The 22,935-nt window shown below is 39.3% G+C and overlaps 1 protein-coding gene across 3 annotated transcripts in view; it reads right to left on the bottom strand.

Moving 5' to 3' along the window:
* The window catches only part of MARF1 (meiosis regulator and mRNA stability factor 1), a 25,704-nt gene extending 2,808 nt beyond the window's left edge, over positions 1–22,896 (bottom strand). The window contains exons 1-26 of one of the 3 annotated variants that reach the window (XM_051788145.1): positions 22,848–22,896; positions 21,478–21,685; positions 19,253–19,921; positions 18,037–18,211; positions 16,708–16,934; positions 15,725–15,842; positions 14,857–15,029; positions 13,638–14,072; positions 12,969–13,138; positions 12,705–12,866; positions 11,815–12,004; positions 10,918–11,096; positions 9,940–10,020; positions 9,365–9,601; positions 8,475–8,594; positions 7,964–8,139; positions 7,495–7,715; positions 6,689–6,831; positions 5,325–5,458; positions 4,616–4,818; positions 3,735–3,962; positions 2,739–2,969; positions 2,413–2,625; positions 1,573–1,633; positions 1,332–1,472; positions 158–328 (exon numbers count right to left, since the gene is read on the bottom strand). In XM_051788145.1, the coding sequence (XP_051644105.1) occupies positions 158–328; positions 1,332–1,472; positions 1,573–1,633; positions 2,413–2,625; positions 2,739–2,969; positions 3,735–3,962; positions 4,616–4,818; positions 5,325–5,458; positions 6,689–6,831; positions 7,495–7,715; positions 7,964–8,139; positions 8,475–8,594; positions 9,365–9,601; positions 9,940–10,020; positions 10,918–11,096; positions 11,815–12,004; positions 12,705–12,866; positions 12,969–13,138; positions 13,638–14,072; positions 14,857–15,029; positions 15,725–15,842; positions 16,708–16,934; positions 18,037–18,211; positions 19,253–19,921; positions 21,478–21,624 (5,005 nt within the window). In that variant the 5' untranslated portion in view covers positions 21,625–21,685; positions 22,848–22,896. Of the gene's footprint in view, positions 1–157; positions 329–1,331; positions 1,473–1,572; positions 1,634–2,412; positions 2,626–2,738; positions 2,970–3,734; positions 3,963–4,615; positions 4,819–5,324; positions 5,459–6,688; positions 6,832–7,494; positions 7,716–7,963; positions 8,140–8,474; positions 8,595–9,364; positions 9,602–9,939; positions 10,021–10,917; positions 11,097–11,814; positions 12,005–12,704; positions 12,867–12,968; positions 13,139–13,637; positions 14,073–14,856; positions 15,030–15,724; positions 15,843–16,707; positions 16,935–18,036; positions 18,212–19,252; positions 19,922–21,477; positions 21,686–22,513; positions 22,705–22,847 lie in introns of those variants that run through there. The other 2 variants (XM_051787305.1, XM_051788967.1) reach the window with 2 other exon arrangements.
* Positions 22,897–22,935: the final 39 nt, after the last annotated feature.

Below are 22,935 nucleotides of genomic sequence, written 5' to 3'. Positions count from 1 at the left end.
TACTGGAGTTTCTGATGGAAGCCCCCTGAGTTCCCAACACATCCCAGCGTGTCATATATACACATATTGATGTGGTTAAATGGAACTTGATGCCTTGTTTTCCAAATTATCAAGTTGTCTTCCATAAGTAACACAACATAGGCAGACAAAATCTTACCAGAGAGAGGTGCAGGGCGTTCCTCAAACTGGATGAGGTCTGCAGACTCCAGAACCACAGGATCAGGTCTCAGCTGTGGGGATGGCAGGCAGGAAGGGACTGGCTCACACAGCAGGTCAACAGGAGATGTATTTGTGAGGCAAAGGAGCTCTTGCTCTGTTTGATTGGAAACTACAAAAACAAGAGAACATCTTTCAAAGTGTCTCTAAGCTGTCAAGGTGTCACTGTTTCAGAGCTTGTAAATGTAAAGTCTCCAGATGCAATTCTGAGGATTTGAGAGCTATTCAGTATTTGAAATATTAATACCAAGCTAATGTAATGAATGCTAACTAACCTCAGATTCACTTGCTGCATCAAGAGCATCTAACTAAATACAATGCATCAGACAAAGCACTAGTATGTTCAACTATTGCCTGCCTGAGTAAATATATCCCTAGAGAAAAATATGGTATTTGCCAAACTCAAGTAATAGAAGAACTGAGGAAAGAAGTCCTACAGAACAGTCTTTAACAGAGAAGGACCAGTTACCAGACAACTCCCCTGCAGACACACCAATATCCTATCAACTATTTATGTACTAACACATTTACATGTGAAATTTAAGTTGAAAGTTTCAAAATAAAGTGATTTGCCCTTATTGAAAGGGACGAGCCTAGAGTTCCGAAATAACTCAAGAACCATTTCACAAGTTCTCCAACCTGCAGGTAATAAAAGAATTGGAGACCACAGCACAACATGAAGTAGGTCACCATTTCCCGGTTATTTTTATTTGGAGACAGATTTACACCAACAGAACTGCTGTTGTTACTTGCAAATAAGTAACACAGCAACATAAAAACACCATAGAAAAGCACTATATTCTCATCAGAACACAGGAGACATTGACAGCAGAAGCTGCTACTGACCATCCTCTCATGAGCTTAATACCTGTAGACTTAAAATTCCCCCCCAGTCCATGGGAAGCAGTACCCCAGCAGCTACAGCCACGTGCATACACTGACAGCTGAGGACACATGCCTAACTGTATACTCAAATTCAACAAGCTCTCAAGCCATAAAGCATATTTAAGAAGTTCACATTTACTAACTCACACACCTTTCCCCATGCTGCTTCAATTACTCTGCTTATTTCCCTTAAGACAATAAAATTGTTATATAAATCAGTTTTGCATTACCAGTGCTAGGTCTTCCTAGATTTAGTTCCATTGATGATGTGGATCCTGGGGTCTCCATCACATGCCCATTATTGTCAGCAAGTTGATTTCCATGATCATCCACATGATCAGCAGGGGGAAAACTAGGTGAGCTAAAACGAGCTACAAAAAGGCAAGTTCATTTGGTTAGTTTTGTCAAGTTGCCTCTTAAAAAAAAATATTAAAGAAAACTAAGATACTGCTAAAAATTGAAATAGCTTACTTTTCATATCATTCTTCAGGACCACAATTCTCTTATGGCCATGTCCTTTAATCCAGACCACCTATTGAGAAAGAAGAAGAATTGAACATCAGCACATGTTAATGTCAAAGCCCAAAACAGTTTGCTCCCTGCCTTTCATCCAGCTTTGCACTGACATTATTCTTTAAAGCAAACTAAATCACATTGCCAACTTGTACTACATTACCCAAGCAAAAGCTTTATCTCAAAATAATTGATGCCAAAGGCAAACCACAGAGCCAGAAAGTGTAGTAACTATATATTAGCAAATCTAAAAGTTTAAACATGGAGTTGCAAAATTCTATTTTGTCACTCTCCACTTAAAGGACTTACATAAAGGAAAGCTTATAGGCATAAACTGGGTCACAAAATTATCCTAGAGCACTTAGGACACGTGGATGACAAGAATATGCCACAGCAAAATTCCACTGTGTGGCAGTTCTGACAAAGCCCCACAATTCTGCACTCCTACAGCCAAAAATGCACCCTGATCCAAATGAGGTTTCAGGACTTGACAACCATTTATTCACTCAAGACAGAAAATCAATTCACTCACTCCATAAAATGCCAGGGATGTTTACAACCTTACCAGGAACAGTTCTTAAGCACAATTTGAACCATGTGTGCTGGTTTATTTTCTTTTTCTCGTTACACAGTCCAGATTCCTCAGAAATTTGTATTTTCAATGACTGCTATAAGCTCCCTTGGAGAAAGTTAATTAGTCCAGTAATTCACCCCAATTCACAGAAACTGTGGTTGTGTAACTACTTTTAATCCATGCAGAAATCTCAATGTAATTGTGCAAAACAGAATTCTTCACACCTGTGGAATTGCTCCCAAGAGCTCTTCTAAATTATTGCATCCATATGCTTTAGGCTGCAGCACTTCTCCAGTGTATTTGCTATATGCTACTGGGAACTCATGAAGAAAAATTTGCTGATAATGGTAAGTGTGAAGTAAGGACCTCACATTCTTTGCAAACATGTACAGATTTGTAAGCTTGACATATTCTTCTGCTGCACCATTGGTAAAAACCTATTTGAACAAGAAAAAAAAAGAGAAAGAATAAGAGCACACACCTCCATATCCTCTAGTCACAATGCCTTTTCAAAGTATGAGACACATCAGGAAGGTGAGAGCTTACACACCTCAACCAAGTAAGGCAGACTCTTCAGGAGTTCAGTTAAGGTCATAAATCCATATTCACATGGATTAAGTGAAGTACCATGGACTGTTTCATAGTGCTGCTTAAGCTGCTCGACAGAAGGAAAGGATGTTCCATCCCAGGACATCAGCAAGACCAGCAACTGGGCAGTCAGAGTCCGCAGAGACTTCCTATTTATCAGCTGAATTTGCTTGCCAGACTCTGTGTCAACAACCTGGAAAAATGAATCAGGAACCAAGTTAGGGACAGGGAAGAGACTGACTTATAAATAAGATGTGTAGCTGGGGTTTGTTTGAGCAGAGCTGTATCTGACACTACACACCAGCATCTGATATTCCCCCAGCCAAAAGCACTCAGAATCCAGCTAATTACATGGAAATATTTAAATATACAAGATCCATATAGCTGTGTAGCTGTTTCTGCCACACTGTAGGTATGATTTTACTCTTTGTTCCAAGCCAACAGGACCTGACTGAGCTCCAGCCTGAACATCAGTTGCTAAGTTAACAAACCTGGCCAACTAAACCAACGTGCCCACATCCATTTAATTGTAACATTTACAGTGTAACCCATCTACTTATTTACATTCAGAGTCAAGGTCTCAAATCATAGCTCAAAAAAGGAATTTAAAGCATTAGGAGACTGACAACTACTACAGTTACTAGAAAATTGTTTTTTCACAGTTAGAAGTGAGGTAGGGGGAAAAAATAATTTGTACTGTTAAAATAAGTACTATAATACAATCTTTTACTCATTATATGCTAATAAACAGGAGTGTTCCCAGAGAAAGCTGCAAGGTTACAAAAAACCAAAAAGAAAGTAGCATAAGAATATAGAAACTCCATTTAAAATCCTTTAGGAATTTCCTCTTCTCGACTCAACGCTGTACCCCTCGTTCCACATACTGAGACATGTCATTTGAGACAGAAAATTCCTCAACACAACCTTGCATACATAAACAACAAAGACACAAGTTTACCTTTACAACATGGCAGAGTTTTTGCATCAGGGCTGGCACTGAGCTCACGTCATAGTCCTGCAGGCGCAGGCTGTACCCGAAGGTCCTGCTGTACTCGGGCAGCAGGTCTGCCATCATCAGGCAGTTGTCCTTCTGCGACCGCAGCAGCTTCACCAACTGGGCAGCAACAGCTTTCACTTGTTCCACCTCTGTGAGGGTGAGGATTTTCTCCTCCCCACATTCCAGTACCTACAAAAGAGAAGTTACACTCCGTTCAAGTGACCTACCCAGACTGGATGAACCAAGTGTAGTCTGCAGTTGAAACTCAGCGCTCGCCAATCGTTTGCTGCACTGCAGGGCTCAGCCAACTCAGAGAGCTGTTTATACAGCAAGCAAAACTATCCAACTTCTGAAATACTACAAAATAAGCAGCTAAATAGATAACCATTTTAAAAGCAAGTGGAACACAACTTTACAAAGTATCACAGAATCAACTAGGTTGGAAAAGACCCCTGAGATCGAGTTCAATCTTTGACCCAACTCCCACCTTCTACTAGACCATGGCACCAAGTGCCACATCCAGTCTCTTAAACACCTCCAGGGACAGTGACTCCACCATTTAATGAACCTTTACTCTAATTTTGAGGCACTGAATTTTACGATGTAACCCCATTTAGAAAACTTGAATTTGTTAACAAATAGCCTCCTGAACGTGCTCAAAGCCTTGGACCATTTTACCAGAGTGGCTATCACACAAGATCTTCTTAAATACAGCTGTCTACACATTACAGGTGCATAGTTTATAACTCATACTAAAGCTTCTGATCAAAATAACCCCTGCTGAAACAGTTGTATAGATCCCAGAAAAATGCTTCAGTACAGCTTAAGATTTTAGAACTTACAAGTAAGACATCTGGTATGGCTTCAAAGAGTTCAAGTAGCTTTGTAAAACCATAGTAAGCGAGTTTGCACTGACGACCAAAGTGGTGGTGGTAACAAGGAATAAATTTATTGAAGGGCATCCGAAAATGGGGTTGATGGCGCAGTAAGTCCACCACCTCCTTGGAAAACTGTTTGGTTCTCTCAATTTCTTCTTGTGTACGTTCTAAAATTAAAAAAAAACCAAACAACAAAGCAAGAGCCACATCACAACACTTATACAAATGCAACAGAATACAATGAGAAAATATGATGGCTGATTTTCAGCCTAATCACATATCCTGTAAGTCACTGTTTTTGTCTGGGACTGCAGACCTCTACAAAACTTACTTGTTTAAAGTCAAAAAACTCAGGTGATCAGCACTTTAGGAGGTTTTAAATAGCCAATTACATTGCTATGTTTTCTGTATGGAAACAACCACCCTCTAATCATTCCACAGAAAGCTTAACTACATGGAGAAGGAGTAACATTCTTTTATGTGTTTTGGCACCTGTTTTCCTGTCTGTTCCACTACAAGTGTCCAAAGAAAGACAAATTCTTGATTTCCTAGAAGTCAGCAACACCATTATAAAAAAATATAAGTCACTTCTACACACTTGAGTTACTACAGTTTTAATACAGCCAAAGAACAATTTATTTAGAAACAGTACAAAAAATGTACATGGACATACCTCTTTTGGGAATACAAATTACCATTTCACTGTCTTGTTGTGACAAACAGATGGTTGTATCTGGAATTTCTGATATGATATCGGCCAGTTCACACACTCCATACTCAGTAACATCCCAGTCTTTAGAGAAGCACCTGAAAGTTGTAGATGACTGTGTGTAACACAAGTATTTAATGCATGCTGTGTAGGCAAAAAATACATTTTTTGAAAGTTGAGAACATAAGCCTCAAATCATAAAAAAATAGTTCTCATATTGGCAGTAAGACTACCCAGTGAAACAAGGGAAACCTAGAAATCCATTCTAACCAGAAAAGTAAGATCTACTGTCATGAGAACAATCAGTGTAACAAAGAGCTGTATCTATCAACCAGTGGGTGCCTCAGACTAGTTGCAGGAAGTGATAATGTAAAGTAACAGTTTTCCATCCCAGGAAAAATGTAATTGTTCTGTTTATACAGCTCCATATGGCTACACTTCTACTAGTCTGTATTTGCTTACTAGTTACAGACATACACTATTAAATGAGAACAAGTCTCAAGAGAAGGCAGAGACCATATCCTGGAAAACACCATATTAAGCTTCCCAAATACTAAGAAATATATTAAAATTCATTTTACTCTTCCCACCTCCCTGACCAAAATCTCTCTGAAGCAAGAACACTTCACATACGCTCTTATTCAAGTGGTCAGTGCTGACTCTACATTTAGAAACAAACAATAATGCATTTTTGCCAACAGTAGAAATAGAAGAAGAGTGCAGTCCTAGAAAGGAGCTGTTGGCACAAGATGCACAACAGAACACATGTAAAGGTAGATCACAGGTAGCTCTAAAATGCTATGGTTTGCTCAGAGCACATCAACTGCTTTCCATCTTCACATTAAGAAAAGCATCATTTTGGTTCTTAAAAATTAACCCCTATTTTTTTATCACGCTAGAACAGAACGTTCCAGACAGGTATTACTCCTCATTTTTGCCATTGCTAGATAAAGTAGTAAGAGTAACTCCTGACAATTAATCTATTCATTTTATATTTCCCTCTAAAGAAAGCCTAACACTAACATGAACCATAAAGAATGTGCCACAACCTACTTGCTTAAATCCAACCTTGCAGCCATGACTTCAAAGAGAACTAATGAAATACAACAGCCCATTTACCAACTCCCATGAAATTAAATGAACCCAGTATTAAAGAAAGCAGTAAAGTATGCCAGAGAACTTTTAATTTTTGTTTTCATTAGAAGCTTGAACTTCCCCATCACAATGAAGGGTCAATATAGTTGCCACAGCTTTGTACTAAGATTTAAAGTGCACCATTGATAGCCATGTCCTGCAGAATTTCTCTTGTTTCATTAAGGATAACTTACCAGTGATAAGCCTGCAAGAATTCCCTCACAATAACTTGCTTACTGGCCTGGGATTTGAGAAGCTTCAGTAAGTCCTGAGTGAAGCGCTTCACTTGAGCTCTGTGTGTTAGAGTTAACAAGCGTTTGGAGCCCATACCAAGGATCTGAAAGAAAATTTTTATTTGGTCACTCAGCTCTAGCATCTTCAGTAAAAGGTATTTAAAAGCCAGTTCTAGTACAGGTAGGTGAGAAACAAAGACTATTATAGAGACAGTACTTGGAACAGCAGCCTCATGAAGCCACACACTTTCCATACTAAGACATATGTCATCAAAATTCAGTGCTTCATCTATGAATGCTATTATGACTTTATTTAAAAATTCTACAGCCAACTGATGTTCAAAATAATGTGACCATAATGGTTTTCTAATGTAAGATCACATGACTTATTTCACACAGAAATCCTTCAAGTCACAGACTACACATTTCAGCCCCACTCGCAAGCACTCAGCATTTGCTGTGTTCTTATGACACACAGCACAATTAAAAAACTTCTACCCAAGCACAATCCAGAGCTAAAAAGCAGCTTCAAATTTTATTCCAGAGGCTTAAACGAAAAGTTGATTTTCCCAGAATGGGTAGGCACAATAAAAACGACTCAGAAACAGCATCTCAAAGAATACAATTACCTACCAAGGTTCTGTTGACCATCTCTCACAAGGTGGGCTAGGTAATTGCACAGCACCTGTTTTACAGCATCAGCCAGTAGCTTGGACAGGTGCAGATACAATTTCCCAAGTCAAAAGGAACAGAGCTGTATCACTCACTTGCAGCACATGAGGCACTGCCTCCAGCAGCTCCATTAATTTGGAATAGCCGTAGTCGGACACCCGGCACTGCTTGGCGAAGTGGTGGTGGTACGTCGGGATGAATTTACTGACGGGGATGACGCAGGAGGGTTGGCTTTTGAGGAGATCTATCACTTCCCTGCTGAACTGAATGAGCTGGGGATTGCCCACAGGGCTCTTGGAACGTAGAAGCCAAGGATCTATGAGCAAGAGTCATGTTATTGAACCTTTCACTAGTCTTCTTCCACTAAACACTGCACTTTACTTATGGACAGAAGCTACAGCATAGGAAAAAATAAGTATGAATACTCAAGCTAAAAGTTTTCCCTTATAACAAGTTTAACAGTTATACAATGCGATTATTTTATTAGCAGAATTTATTAGCTTAGTTTTTTAGCATAAAAACCCCCAAGACCTTTTAGAGAAAGCATTTTAAACAGATACTTACCTGCAGTAGGAGGTGGTGGTTTGTTATGTATCCATTTAATAACTTTAATGCCATTTTGGGCAGTGGCAATGTTAACTCCAGGAACACAAGTAATCAGATGTTCTAAAGGAACGCCACCCTGGCCTTCTGGCACCATTTCGAGATCATTGAACTCTGACATGTAACAATCAGGAAAACTTGGGAAGAAAAAAGGAGCTTCCATTATACACTAAAATACCACCAACAATTTTCTGAAAAATATCATTATTTTGTGACAATTTATGAGCAAGAAGCTTCAACAAATTACTGACACATTATAGAAATTTCTATAGAATACACATTTTACATAAGTGTGCTGTTTCTGCTCAACAAGAATTTTAAAAGTAATAATTTCATAATACACTTATTTGCATTATTCTTATATAAGAACTAAAGTTTTTACACAATAAGTAACTTCCGTAAGGTTTTAAATCTTCAACCTAAAATAAAAATCTTCAGCCCTACACTAAAAACATAAATTAAAATATTTTACCTTAGTAAAGGCACAGTACCCTCATGTGTCTGTAGAAGACTATGAACTTGAGGAGCAAATGTCTTCAGAGACAAAATCACAAAAGGAATTCTGTAAGAATCTGGATCAAACTCGTGCTCACTGCAAAAACAAGAGGTTCAGGTTTTTATGCTTACTCTACACACAGCTTTAGCATAGTATGTCTGTGCTCACATACACCCCCACAGTAAACATTATACTATATGCATATAACTGCTACCAGCTGACAACAGCACTAGGTACAGTCACAAACAACTTTTTTTTCCCCACAAAAAATTAATACAGCTACAGTAAATTTCCAGAATTCATACTGAAATGACTACATTTCTATTAGCGTTAGATTAAAACTTTCAAATGAAATTTTAGCAGCACATACCAGGCAGTTAACAGTGAACACCTAATAACTGCTCTAGCAGAACAACTTGGCTCTTGCTGAATGAAACAAAAACACATGGCTTGAGGAAACTTTCAAACCAGTATGAATCACTAAATGTAGCTGGAGGACAAAGAGGAACCATCAGTTCCAGCTACAGTTATGTAATAAGAGTCAGGCTAATAGAAATCTCTCTAGTATGTACAGCCTTCCTCCATAACCAGAGGAACACAGTGTATCTTCCAGCCCCTGTTAAAAAGGTGTTCAATCCTGGCAGCTGTGCTGGAACACAACCATCTCACCCAGACACACTAACCCACGAGAACTGCCTAGAAAATTCACTGTGCCACCTCACTGTTTTCTGACTTACTCTTGTAAGCATATAAAGTGTCCAGAGCACACTCTGAGAACATATATACCTCAACTTCAATAGACTTATACATGACAGGTGCTGTTCAAATATTTGGTAAGGTTTTATAGTATTTTATACACAGCTTACATAAAGTCTTTATTCAGGCAATGCTGCTTACAAACAGGCTCGTGATATTCCAACTCCTCAAATATTATAGGGCTACAGTTTGCTGAGGATCCATCATGTGACTGGGAAGATCCCAAGGGGCTCTGGCGGGCCTGGCTGCTGGGCAGGAGGCACACGAGCCTCCCACTGCCCTGGTCCCGGATCGCCACAGTGTCCGTCAGTTTATATAAGTCTGATACAATTAACTTACGACCAAACCTAAAAGAAAAAGATTGAAATGCAAGCACATTATAAAACACAGTTCAGACAATGCTGTAATCTCTACCTTTTTATTCAATAAACAGGAATATGCTAGAAACTGTTCTATGAAAAGTGTTAAGGTAACTAACTTATTCGCACCAATGTAGAAAAATTAAGGAAAATACAAAAGTAGAACCCCCTAAGAAAGGCGAGTCGTTGCCTCTGGATACAAAATATGCTGTAACATCAACCCATAAAAATCCATAACTCTCCATTCTGTTACTCTCTATAAGTCACTGTAAACAATTCCACAAGATAATATTCTTTTTAAGAAGGAAAAACAACCAGGAACTTACTTTTTTTCATAGATTTCTGTGAATTTGAACACAGGCAAACAACAAGCAGGTGCATCCTGCAGAATGGACATTGCTTCTGAGCTATAAAAGAGGTTTTGCAGCATTAGCACAAAATTAATCTACTATAATTAGACTCCACCTCAAACTGGTGATATATTTACAGATGCAGTTTATGAACTATAAATAAAACAGGACAAATTGCATTCCCTTCCATTCCAGCACTACAGAAGTTGTCATTTCAGATCAGAGAGTGCAAGTACTAACGTTTCTCCTAACTCATTGGGTCATGTCTCTGAAGGAGCTGTATCTTTCATAGGTGGTGGTAAGATTTGAGCCTCTTTAAAAAGCAACAAAGCTGCAGCATTAAAAGTTACAAGCCTGGTTATTACATTACAAACTTTGAACAGGCAAGAATCAAATAAACTTGTAAATTATACAATAGCGAGTATTACATAATTGTACTAGTTTCATTCTGTGAATAAACAATGACAACTTTTTCCTAATGCTTTCTTTCAGTGTGAGAAAAATAAATACTTGTATTCTCACTAGCATCAGCACTCTAGTTTTATTGTCTTCCATCTAGAAAAAACATCAAGGAAACACCAACAGCATTTCAACTGTGCACCCATCCTCAAAGAGGCAATTCATATGCACTTCCTTGGAGCAAATAAAAAATAAAGATGCCAAGTGCAACCTTAACTCAGCTGCACAAATTAAGTTAAAGGTACATCAGTATTATGCAGTAAGAGTAGTAAAGCTATTAAACAGAGATCTAGTCTCTTCAGATGCAACTCAAAACATAAGCAGCATAAAAATGCTAAACTGAAAACTAACCTAGTTGTATTTAATGCATTCATCAGGTCACATGACAGATTTGACTTTACTTCCCTACCATTCCTTTAATCAGTATTTGAAATCATCTCTCAGCTACTGAACACGTGCTAGGACAATTAAGCAGATGCCAAAAATGCTTATTACCTAAGTAGAGACAGTGATTTACTAGCAGCTCCCGTTGCTAATGAGACCTGGATCCTCTTACTGCCAATTTTGTATCTGTGAAGACTGTTGACAGCATTGATGGCTTCTTGAAGATTTTCCATCTGAACCATGGCCTTCAACTGATAATCTGTGTGAGGACTGAGCTCGACACTTTTTACCTGAGGAAGAAAACACCTCATACATTTATAACAAGATATGAACCCCCGGCAAGGCACCACTGGAGTAGCACAGTCTTGCTTTGGCCAAGAGCCAAATACAATGCAAAGAGGACCTGAGTCCTGAGGGAACCACAACCATCAGGACAATGCAAACAAAAGCCAAGTGCAGGGAACCTGGACCAAGGCAAATTCATAGTATTTCATTAACAACAGCATCATCTTCCATCGTAGAAGATTATGCCAGAAGAATGTCATGCACAGATCAGACAGAAATAGCACTGCTGCAGAAGTGACCTTGCCTTCCATAGTTGTTTTTTACCAATTCACACTCCCCCTGCTTTTGATCACTTTTTATTCAGAAACTGAGTTTTCACTGTGATTTTTTTAAGCTGGCATTAGGAATTCAGCCTTACAGCTTAAAAAGGTTATCCTGTTAAAGCCCAAGTCTCTTCCCTGCATGACTAATGAGCCATTTAGTAGGAATTTTATATACAAAACTTCAGAATACGAAATCTATGAAGACCACATTGAAATTAAAAACATTGTGCAAGTGATGATCTGGTCTTTTTAAAGGAAAGAAACACAGTATATCCTTTTAATAAAGTTTAAAAGTCCTGCTCAGATAGCTTGCTGCTCACCTGAAGCTAGACCATAAACATGCCTCTAAACATATAAATAAAAAGTACTTAAACAGATTTTAAGGAATTTGTGCCTTTACCTTGCCATGTCTTGAGAAAATTTCTTGTAAATTTTGCTGCAACTCTTTTCTGGACAATCTGTAATCTATGTTGCTGACCTGAATGTCTGCTCCATTTGCAAAAGGATCAGGGCAGTCTGTACCACTGGTATGATTTATTACATTAAATGTGAGTGGAGATGATCGATTTGAAAGGTTTGGAGACATACTCCTGGGTAAAATAAAAACACTTATGAGCTAAAGAAGTTATTGCACAGCTCTTATATATACAACCCAAAATCACTCAGAAAATAGACACAGGTCAAGTGCACAAATACAGCACTTTGAATGGATTTTCCTAGTATATATATATGTGCACACAAAACAAATTCCACCACAAGCAAAACATCATAACAAGTATTTTGTATAGAAAGGAAATAATTCATATTATGTTTCAAAGTCACCCAATTTAATAACATATTTGGCACGAAGTATTCTACTTCCTAATTAACACATTACAAAGTCAAACTCCTTCACTTGATTCTAGTAATTGGCAAACACCAGATATGCAAGTTTATGAGAATTTAATGGGTCTGGATAGATGTCTACTGGGAATGTCAAAGGCACTGAAATTAAGAGGAGTAAGATGTTTATAACACCTCTGAGGATTTTTTAGAAGCTTCAAAGTTTGCATGAAACAATTGCCACATCATAAGTTTCTGAAAAACTGTTCACTCCACCTTATCTTTATGTCCAACCTCTGTTAGCTGTCATGAGCTGTCATGCAGCACCACTTTTCCTTTTGTGTCCACATAAATCAGTGGAAATAAGAAATGTTCTTAGCACACACAACTCCACTTACAGCTGTCAAAAAAATCAGTGTACATATTGGTGAAGTCCCAGCTCACCTCCCAGACAAGACAGACACTTACCGAGATGACCAGCAACTCTGAGACATGAGCAAAGGACTGAGCTGTCTTGAGGCCGTCAGCTTACTGAAAGCAGAGGGATAGCTGACCTGAAATACAGTTTCATCTTTATCTTTTTTATCTACAGGGGAATTGGTAATGCTCCTGGAAGCAGAGGTCTCTTTTCTATTTACAAATACATATAAGAAAAAGAAAACACGTTATGTTGCAGAATTCACATTTTTTAAAAAGTAACTAATATCGACATCTTTTTATTTTTAAACATACTTCTGACTACTTTTAGAGGATGATTCTCCTGCTCCCAGTTTTTTGGTTGCCAGAGACACAGAAACTGCTGCATTAGAGTTACTCTGAGGAGAAGGAATTTCTTCTCTTCGATGTTCTTGCTGGTTTTCCGTATTTTTACTGATGTTCTTTGATTCAAGGCGGCACAGCTCCTATAAGAAAGAGATAAAAGGTCAGCATAAAAGCACCAGACATCCCTTGCCAGAGGCTTTCCTTCTGATGGAAACCTAGATGACTGACAATAGCATTTTTGTTGGCATTTCGTAACAAGGAATTTTTGATTTTCTGTGACACAGGAGAGTAGACTGTCAATTAGTTGAAATATTTGGTACATGGCAAATCTAACCCTACTTCTCTTTAAAATGGATCACTCTAGATGTTAGACTCATTACCAGTGCAAAAGTCAAAACTGGCTAGGATTCAAGGCTCTAAGTAGCAGCAGCATTTCCAAATTGAGAAAAAAGGGGCACAAAGGGGGAACAACAACCCTCAAATTAATTATCTGCTTTCCAAGCATATGAATATAGCTCTCATTCAGCAATGTCACTATACATTACTATTATTCATTTAATGGGACAAGTTGGAATTTTAACAGAAGCAACCCTCAGAACACAAGAAAAAGCAAGAATATTTAACAAGGTAGAAAAATACCTGTAAACTTTTAACATTTGTGGTTTTGACAACAGATCCATGAACCTGGAATCCCCTCCCAGCAGAGCCTTTGGTACCAGAAGACTGATCACTTGAGTCTTTGTTGAGGAGGCACAGCTTCGTGCTCTTATTAATTTTTTTGGGAGACTTGACCTTCTCAGTTCCCACAAAGCTGGAGCTTTTTGTTTCATTAAGTTCTTTGTTCTTGGGAGTAAAAGACACTACAATCCTGTTACCAAAAACATCTTCATTCTCCATTCGCTTCCGAGCCCGTTCAGCACTCTCCTGGTTCAAGAAGCGCAGGATTGCACTGCTCCCAGAAATGCTCAGCACCTTCCCCCCACAGTTGTCTGACAAGCGTCTCAGTCTATTGCTGACACTTTTGCTGTCTCTGTTTGTTGGCAGATTATAGACATATAACAGCGTATGGCAGGCCTGTTTAAAGGAGGAAGATTTTAATTGGATTATGTCAGAATATCTTCTTGTTCAAAAGCAGCCATTTTCCATTGGTTCTGGTGACATATGCCCTCCTCCCACCACCCCTATCCCATCCCTTTTGCAGCACAACTTGTTTGGAAAACTCTCATACCAGGTTAGATTCTCAAGCTTCCATCTGCAATATAATTTAAAGTTCAAAGAGACTACAGAGTCCTTGATCAATGGATCAGTACCTGATCAATTCTCCAGATGAGAAAGCATCATTGTTACCCATCCAACACTATATATTCTACACAGGCACGTGAACACATAGTTCAGGAAGTTATCTCAGAGAAAGGAAAATCCATGAGTGCTGTACAAAGACAGCACAACAAATCCAGAGGGAATCACCAAGGAAGACAGAAACCCAAGAAAAGACACTTAAAAAAGCACTAAGATGTCTTAATGCACAACTAAGTTGTTACCTGAACTTTCTGTGTGTGAAAGAAAAGTATGTAAGGAACCTTATCTGGTAAAATATTTATTGATAAGAACATGACCTTGCTATTTCACTTTTTAATTACTTTCTCATTTTATTATTTCATTCTTTCAGTCTTAAACAGAAGGCAAACATTCCCATGGTAGTAACTGAAATACAGACAATGGTCAGATAGGCAGCAGACATAATGCCTCACCATAACTAACACATAATTTCAGCCTGCTCTCCTCCTAAATTAGAACAAAAAAAAAATGGAATTTGACACTTGGAAACATCTGTTACATCAAGAATTAAAAACTTTACCGGCACTTTTAGTGGTAACCTCGGTGGCAAGTCTGAAATAAATTCTTCAAAACAAATAAGCTCGTGAGCATGATGCAAGAGTGCTTCTGAAGCTTGGTTTTTATGTATCAGAATTATTCTGAAACCGTGTCGATGTCTCAGGTCACTCAGTTCCAAAGCAAAGTTGACATCCGCTGGAGAAAAACATAAAATAGGCAAGGAAACACTTGAAAAAGCTCAAAAAACCCCAATTGATTAAAGAAACCAAACTGCAAATCTCACTTGACAAGTTCTAGTTATCATTAAAACTTTGCAATGAAAAAGCATCAACAGTTATAAGGCTTCTTGACAGATAAGTCAGCAGTTCACATTCAGTCTGAAGGCAAGGGCTTCCTTTTAACAGCAGCTTGTAGCAATTCATCAGTAGGGCATTGGACTGGTACTGGATATTTCTTTAGCAAACATTTCTTTAGCTTCAGGGAGAAACCCAGGGCAACACACATCAACTCAACAGCTGAGGGGCTGTATATTTAACTGCGTAATACACTGCTACGTGAATTAAAAACAAATACATTTTGCTCAGACCATAAATGAGTTTTACAACACAACCCAATGAGTTTTACCTTATCAGCTTCCTGCTGAAGCTAACTTTAGACAGTATTTACTCACATACCCACTGACACTCAACAAGACACCAGATCATTGCACTGACTGAACTAAGCCAAGTTCTCATTTTACTGTCCCTGCCACTGACATTAAGAATTCTTCAGCAGTTCAGTTAAAGCTGGTCCTAAACACCACTCCTGGAAAGCAAAAGTGTCATATGCAAAAGCACCACTGAAGAGAGGAACTGAATTCTGCACTGTAGATGAGTGCCACAAACACTTACTTGACACAAGAACCACAGTAGCAGGTGCAGTGTGTGTATCAGCAAATCTCCTAAGACTCTGCCTCAGTTTGTCATCAGCAGCATTCTTGGCTGTAGCATTGATGTGTGCAACAGTCACCTGTGGAAATACATAGATACACTCTAAAGAAAAGCTTCAATGTGAACTGTTGCTCACTTTAGTTGTTTTAAAGTTGAAATACAAGTTTTCACACACATCTTTTCTTTAGATAAATGAATGTACACAGAATGAAATAGAACACATACGAATCTCAACCTGTTCTAATGAGCAATAAACTTCAACTCTAGTTGTTCAGCAATGACTTCTGCTGTTGTGTGTTAAAGATCACAACTTACAGACCCTAAAAACATTCAAAAAAACTGCAGCTGAAATAGAGGGTTGACAAACATAGCAAGTATTTGCTATCAATTCCTTTTACCTCACACAAGCAGATAAACTGTTAAGCTGTTATCATATCTGCAATTTAGGGGGTGGAAAGGAAATTTCTGACATAGAAACTAGTGCAAAAACTTTAAAAAAAATACCAAGAAACATGAAAAATATGGAAAAAAATATGTAGTGTTAAAGGCACCTCCATCAACACCACTAGAGTCCTTACCAATCAGCACAGTATTCACTAACAAAGTAAAAAAATCAAGTTCACAGAATCTTAGTTCTTTTAGGTTAACCATTTAGTCACAGATTTGAAGCATAACACAAAAACTCCACCACCACATTTTACTGAATGAGATAAAAATTCTCTCACTAGAACAGTAACCTACAGATAATGGAATGCAGTTTCAGTTTTTAAAAATATCCCACCCAGAAAATATTAGCATTGAAGACCCCATCCATAAACTGAAGATAAGCTCATGCACTAAACCCACAGAAGCAAACAAAGCTTCAGTGAACACGAACCACTGCTGGCACACTCAAAGGAAACAAGTTCTCAAGCAAGAACACCCAGCAGGTGCTGTTTTGATACCTGGCAGTTGTTTAGCTCCTGAATAACTTCTTTATTTTCTTTACTAATGTCACACACACAGATGAATTCTGCCTCTCTGTGACCTTTAAAAAACTTCTCCCGAATCCTCTGCACAACTGCTATAGCGGAACGGCCAGTGGGAACTGAGCAGTTTTCAATATCCCAGAAGACTCCAATGGGGGGCAAATTTTCCAGAACTTGGCCTGTTATTGCAACTTCGGGAGACCCTGTACAGGTTTAAGAACACATCTCATTTTTATCTCCAAATACCAGAAATATTAAACTCAACATACGATAAAATTTCCACTTGGGAAGCTTTATGAATGGCATGCTCAGGAATGCAAGTTCAGTTTTGTTTTCCTAAGGAATCAAACAAACCAGACTTTAACAGAAATTTAGTCACTGTCAAATTAGAATAAAGATTCGAGACAACTTTGACTTCAGTTTTAAGCTCTCAAACAATCAAGTAATTATTGTTAAAAAATTAAGAGTGTTGAGGTGGTGTCTGCCACAAAAAAACTGTCTGAGGTTGTGCAACGCCAAATTCAGTGGGTGCTGTATCACTAATGGAAATGAAATATGAAATCTGATCAAATTACAAATTAAAATTGAGAATTTAAAATAAGGCACACCAAACAACTGTCATGTTTCTTTGGGTATATGTTGGCTAGTTAGTCTTTGACAAGATGCACTGGAATTCTATTTTGTAAAGACATTTAATTGGGGTGTCACACCTTAAAATTGATGTAGTCTTAAAGTAACAGTAAAACTATCCAATTTCTTATTCTTACATGACATTTTAAAGTTTATAACTTTCGTACCTGATGATTTTGTAACTGAAGCAGTACTAACACTGTGGAAAGACCATTTAATTATTTCATAAAGTATTTTCCTCTTAGGAACACTTTAAAAGCTATATTGTAATTATAAGTGTTACACCTTTACTACATATGAAGGGACAACAGACACTAGAGGAAGTGAATGCTTTTCAAAGTATGGCTGAAGATAATTTCTCTATACACCACCAGAACAAAACAGCTTCTGAGTCCTCACAATTTCTTTTTCTAGTTCTTAAAACAGTGAAAAACCCCATAGTAAAGAAACCAAAACTCTATGCAAACAATACAGTAAGTTAACTATGTAGTCAAAACATGTAAATCCAAGTCATGAATTATCAAAACAGAGACAAAATATTTTTTTACTGTTTGGTCTTCTATGACTTCATAGAAGTTTCCAGATAACAGTGCAATTTAAGAAAACTCTTGCTCTGCAACAGTATTTAAAAAGAGGACATTCACTACATGGAAGTTTCAAACAAATGTGGTTTACCATATTTCTGTGGTGATTTGCCAAGGCTGCTTGCCAGTAGCAAACTCTTCTCGTTTCCTGCTCCTTTGGTTCCACAGCCATTACAGATTGGGATTGGAACAGGTGCAGTCTGTGCACTTGGAGGAGGAATATTTGGCCAGATTTTAGCAGCATCAACTAAGCTGTTTCTGGTTGGCTGTTGGGACAATTTTTCAAAATACATGTTCATTTCGTATAGAATACTAATACACGCCATTCCATGCTAGAAACACTCAGATTCCCTTCTGCAACAAATGCAAGTTCAGATGTACTCAACAAAGTTAATTAACAACAGTATCACTGCATGAAGGAAGCTGCTATCCTAGAATCTTTCCCAGTATACTTAGCCCTAGATTTCCCAATACAAGGAAAGGTTCTATTAAACTCAACATATCAAGAGGTGCTACCTTTAAGTAGTATTAATATGTTTAAAAAAAAGAACCAAAAAAACAACCAAAGACCTTGCATGTGAAACCTGCACAATTCAGAGTACAAGGCTGACATGTCCTCCTCCCCCTCCCAAAAAAGTGATAATTCCATATATACCGAATTCACCACTTAGTTTATTGAAGTGACATTTCACTCTTCTACTGGAAACTCAAGCTTGGAAGTTTAAGTAACACATCTTGCAAAGCTGTGTATATTATTTCATTTGGAATTCCTAGTAATATTCAAACACAGTTCTAATGAGTTCTGAATTGGACCAAATTGGTACTGAAGTACAAATTACGAATTTGGCAAGGCTGAACTAAGACCTACCAAACTAAACCAAAACCAGAATATCCTTGTTAGCATAAGATGAATCACCTGACTTACAAATGGCTCCTTACTGATCAACTGCCCAAGGGTACATGTTAACTGCTGTTAGCCTTTAGTCAGAGTCCTTACTACAGAACACCCTAATCGGAGCTGTGAAGAAGAGATAACTGTCTTTTAAATACAGTAAAAATTCCACTTGAGTACTTTACAAATCCCCTGGAAGCTGAGCATTGTAATAGGTCCTTTGTCTTCCTAATGCACTGAATGTTACCTCAGAAAAGAGATCAGCTTCCAACAGGGTACCTGGTGCACCTGGACTGTGCATCACCAACTGGGGGGTGCAGGCTGCACCCATGGAAGCTGGTGTTTTGCTCAAGTAACAATTTCAGCATTAACCACATTCCACAGTTAAGAAGTGAGAAGTGTGAGGTGTACAAACCTTGCTCAAGCAGTCACTGCAGTAGTGAGAGCCCTTCAGACAAACAGGAGGGGCCATGTTTAGGTGCAGAGGGTTGGCGCACACTCGTGATGTGAGCTCCGACTGTGCAAGGTGCTCGTCCAGGTGGGCTGGAGCCCCACTTGTGAACTCAGGACAAGGGAAATAGCCAGGAGATGTGCAGCTCTGCAGGGCTGGGAACTGATGCAGTTTGTGCACGTTACCATGACAGGGCTGGAAATGGAGTTTCCCACAACAGGCCAGATGCTGACAGGAGGATACACTGTTTTCTACGCACATGCCAGAGAATTCACTGGAAATTCCTGCCAGGCCGCTTCTGGTTGGAGGGTTCTTCAGTGAAGATGCAGACTGGTAAGCAAATCCTGACCCCACCTGACAAGTTATCGTCCCAGTGCTTTTGGAGTCTAATACTGTGCCAGGGTGAATCAAGTTACCACCACCACCACCACAATGCATTTGTGGAGGACAGGAAGAGTCAGAGCCATGAGCACAGCAGCTTACTTTGGGGCCAGGGGAGAGCTGTAATTGCTGTTGCTGGAGAGGATGAACATCGGGAAGCGGCACAGCTGGAAAGAGTTTAGAGCCAGCATTGTGAGGAGATGAAGCACCCTTCAGTTCCACAGCAGCTTTCTTGTTCTCCATGTAATCTTTCTGGAAAAAGGAAAGCTCAGTTACATTCAGATACATAAACAAAGCAACAATTTCATAGGATGAGCAGCATATTTTTAAACTGTTACAATTTTGATGATAAATGAAACTTTTTAAGGTGTTATCTTTATGACTAGTATTACCTTACTGATTGAACAAGTAAAATATTAGAAGAAACATGCCAGTTATGTGTGCCAGCCTTAGGTATACTGGTATCAGTAGAATATTGTTGGAAGCAACAAACCCAAAAAGCTATAAACCAAACAGCAGTGTGTCTATGAAACAGAATCTAAAAAGCAGAAAACTGTTGCCTAAGCCTAAGAGATTCCTTGTAAGAAGAAACACATATGGATATGATGTAAAAAAGCTTCACAACTTACAGTTACATAAGTTGTATTTGAATAAGGACTTTAGAATTGTATTAATGTTAAAGGAGTAATGCATTAAAAGATTAATACTTCAAAAAATTAGAAATTGTATCAGTGCAACAGAGGGCAAACAAGACTCAAGTTTCACAACTGTTTTTTGCCTACTCTGATTTAAGATATCAAGATGCACAGACATAAAAGCATAGACAAAAACAGATGTGGGGGGGGTTTTTTAATGTCAGCAGTGAGAACTAAGCAAGGTTAGAAGTAGCACAGAACAGCCAAGGTCAGAAGAGATAACCTGCACAGAACACACTGCTCCAGAGCCTTTGAACAACTTTTATTTTCCAAATTGAATTTAATGCATCTCCTACTACACATTAATGAATAATTGATCACCCAACTTCAAAACCATTCCTCTCCACTTGATGCCACATCTCACAGAGATAAACTCTGCCAAAGATCTGTCTGGAACTGATTTACATATTAAATTCCAGATTTTATAGCAGCTGCCTTCCTAACCCCTGACACATGAAGACAGCAATATGCTTATCCATTTCCCCCATGTCCTTTACTTAAAATCAGACTGAACATGTATGAATGTCACTTAATAGTTGAAGCTCACTTGCTCAAGTACTTAACTGTGTTGTACTATTCCTTCTATTCCTTAAAATTTTTCATCTTAAATGTACAGAATCACATACACTACAAAAAAGGAACATTAAAGAAATGGAACCAAGGAAAAATTAAGACATCAGTGAAGAACAATATCCACAATTGCTGTAATTACTATATAATAATATTATTATTATATATTATTCAGAAAACTAAATTTGCCTCCAAGCTAAATGGATAAAGAACTAGAAGTATGAAGATTACCCCTTTACTCAACTCTTCAGCAATAACTCTGCAGAGCTTTCAGGAAGCTGCCTTACACACCTCTTCAGCACTTAGTTGTATTATCCCAAACAGCTGTGGAGAGTAAAGCCTGTCAAGCAAAGCAACCTGCCTGTTCTCCCCACACTGATGGGAGTGCTACAAACACAACTGAAGGCCTTAAATCCCCAGGCAGATTTTGTATTTACTGTGGGAACTGCTGTCTCCTCTCCCTCCCCACTCCGACCTTGGGTCAGTCATCTCCCCCTTGGCACTGGGAGACCAACTGTGCTTTTAGGGAAAGTCAGGAATTACCGTTTTTGCAGCACAAGGCAAAGCCTTCTCAGCAGCAGAAAAGCAATTAGAAAGTTTCCAGAGCCATGGTTTAGCATCATTCTCTTGTCTCTGAAGCCATCCCAAGGATCTATTGCAGACGTTCTCTGTCCTGTTTCCTTCCATCATACAGCCAAACAAAAAGGTTCAACATCCTCTCATCCCCCCTTCCTTTCATTCTTCCCACCTGCTAGAGGGAAAAAAAAAAGTATGCTTTGAATACCTTTTAAGGTACGACAGAAAAACCATGGTGGTCTCAAGAATTGCTCCATCACTGAACCTGCATTATTTATGTTAAATTCATAATGGACATGGGCACAGCCTTGGCTATTCCTATTTAACACAGGAATGCTCCTCATCACCTGCAGCACAGGAGAGCCAGTCTGAGGGAAGCACCACTGTGCGGATCACACAACTGCACAGCTGCTGGCATAAAACAGTGCCCTGAAACTTCCAGGGCACCCTCCCAGGAAGAGGAGCCAGAAGGCAGGTTGGCAAGAACAGCTCAACAGTAAATACAAAACAGGTGCAACTGAACTCAGCTGGAAAAATTCAACTGCATATTCATTGGCTTTCCACTGGCTACCAAAACTATACATACCTGTATTAAGCACATAGTACTTTGCATTTAAATAGAGCTTCAAATTATTCAAATGATTTACAAATACTTCTACTAATCCTCAGGCTGCCCCACAGCACATGAATTTAGCTTTACAGGATCGCAAAGCAACCTAAGGGCCAGTCACACAGCACCAGAAAAATGTGATAAGCAATAAAGTCTTCTTACCCTTCAACTACGTGCTGCATTCATTAATTACACTCCTTCAGCTTCTCTTGCATTTAAACACGATAACACCATGGAATACATTCCATAACATTACATCTGCCCCTGCATTGTTTCGAACCTCAAAAGAAGTTTCACTTTCTTTTTTTAAAGCAGAAATACTCGTTCGCATAAACTCTACGTATCCAAAAATTATATATACGCATACATGGATGTCCAAAATGCCAAGCTCACCAAGTTCTTCAACCCTAGAGCACGGTACTTTCCAAAGCGCCTCACAGCACCGATTGCTTTGGGAATTTAAACGGTAAGCGAAAGGAACAAAAGTGACGTTAACCACGAGTGCCCGCGCTTTGCTCCCCCGCACCACGCGGCTCCCGGGGCGCTCCCAGCCCGGCACGACCCTCCCCGGCCCCACACCGAGCTCGGGCCGCGGCCGCCGCAGGGGGACGGCACGGGCCGTGCCGCGAGGGGCGCGGGAGCTGCCCGTCCCCACCGCAGCAGCCCCGCGCTGCCGGGGCCCGTCTGGGTGCCGCCGTGCCCCCCGTCCCGGCTCACCCCGGCTCACCGGCCCCGCCGCCCCGGCCCCGGCCCGGCCCCGCCGGCCCTTTGTTGTCCTCCCTCCTCCTCCCGCTCCGCTCCTTCTGCCGTCGGGC

The sequence above is a fragment of the Manacus candei genome, unplaced genomic scaffold, assembly GCF_025592945.1.
Source record: "Manacus candei isolate 608988 ecotype Guabito, Panama unplaced genomic scaffold, ASM2559294v1 h1tg000002l, whole genome shotgun sequence".
Lineage (NCBI taxonomy): Eukaryota > Metazoa > Chordata > Aves > Passeriformes > Pipridae > Manacus > Manacus candei.
Note: the sequence above shows the minus strand (reverse complement) of the source record. Positions and strands in the feature narration are given on the sequence as shown.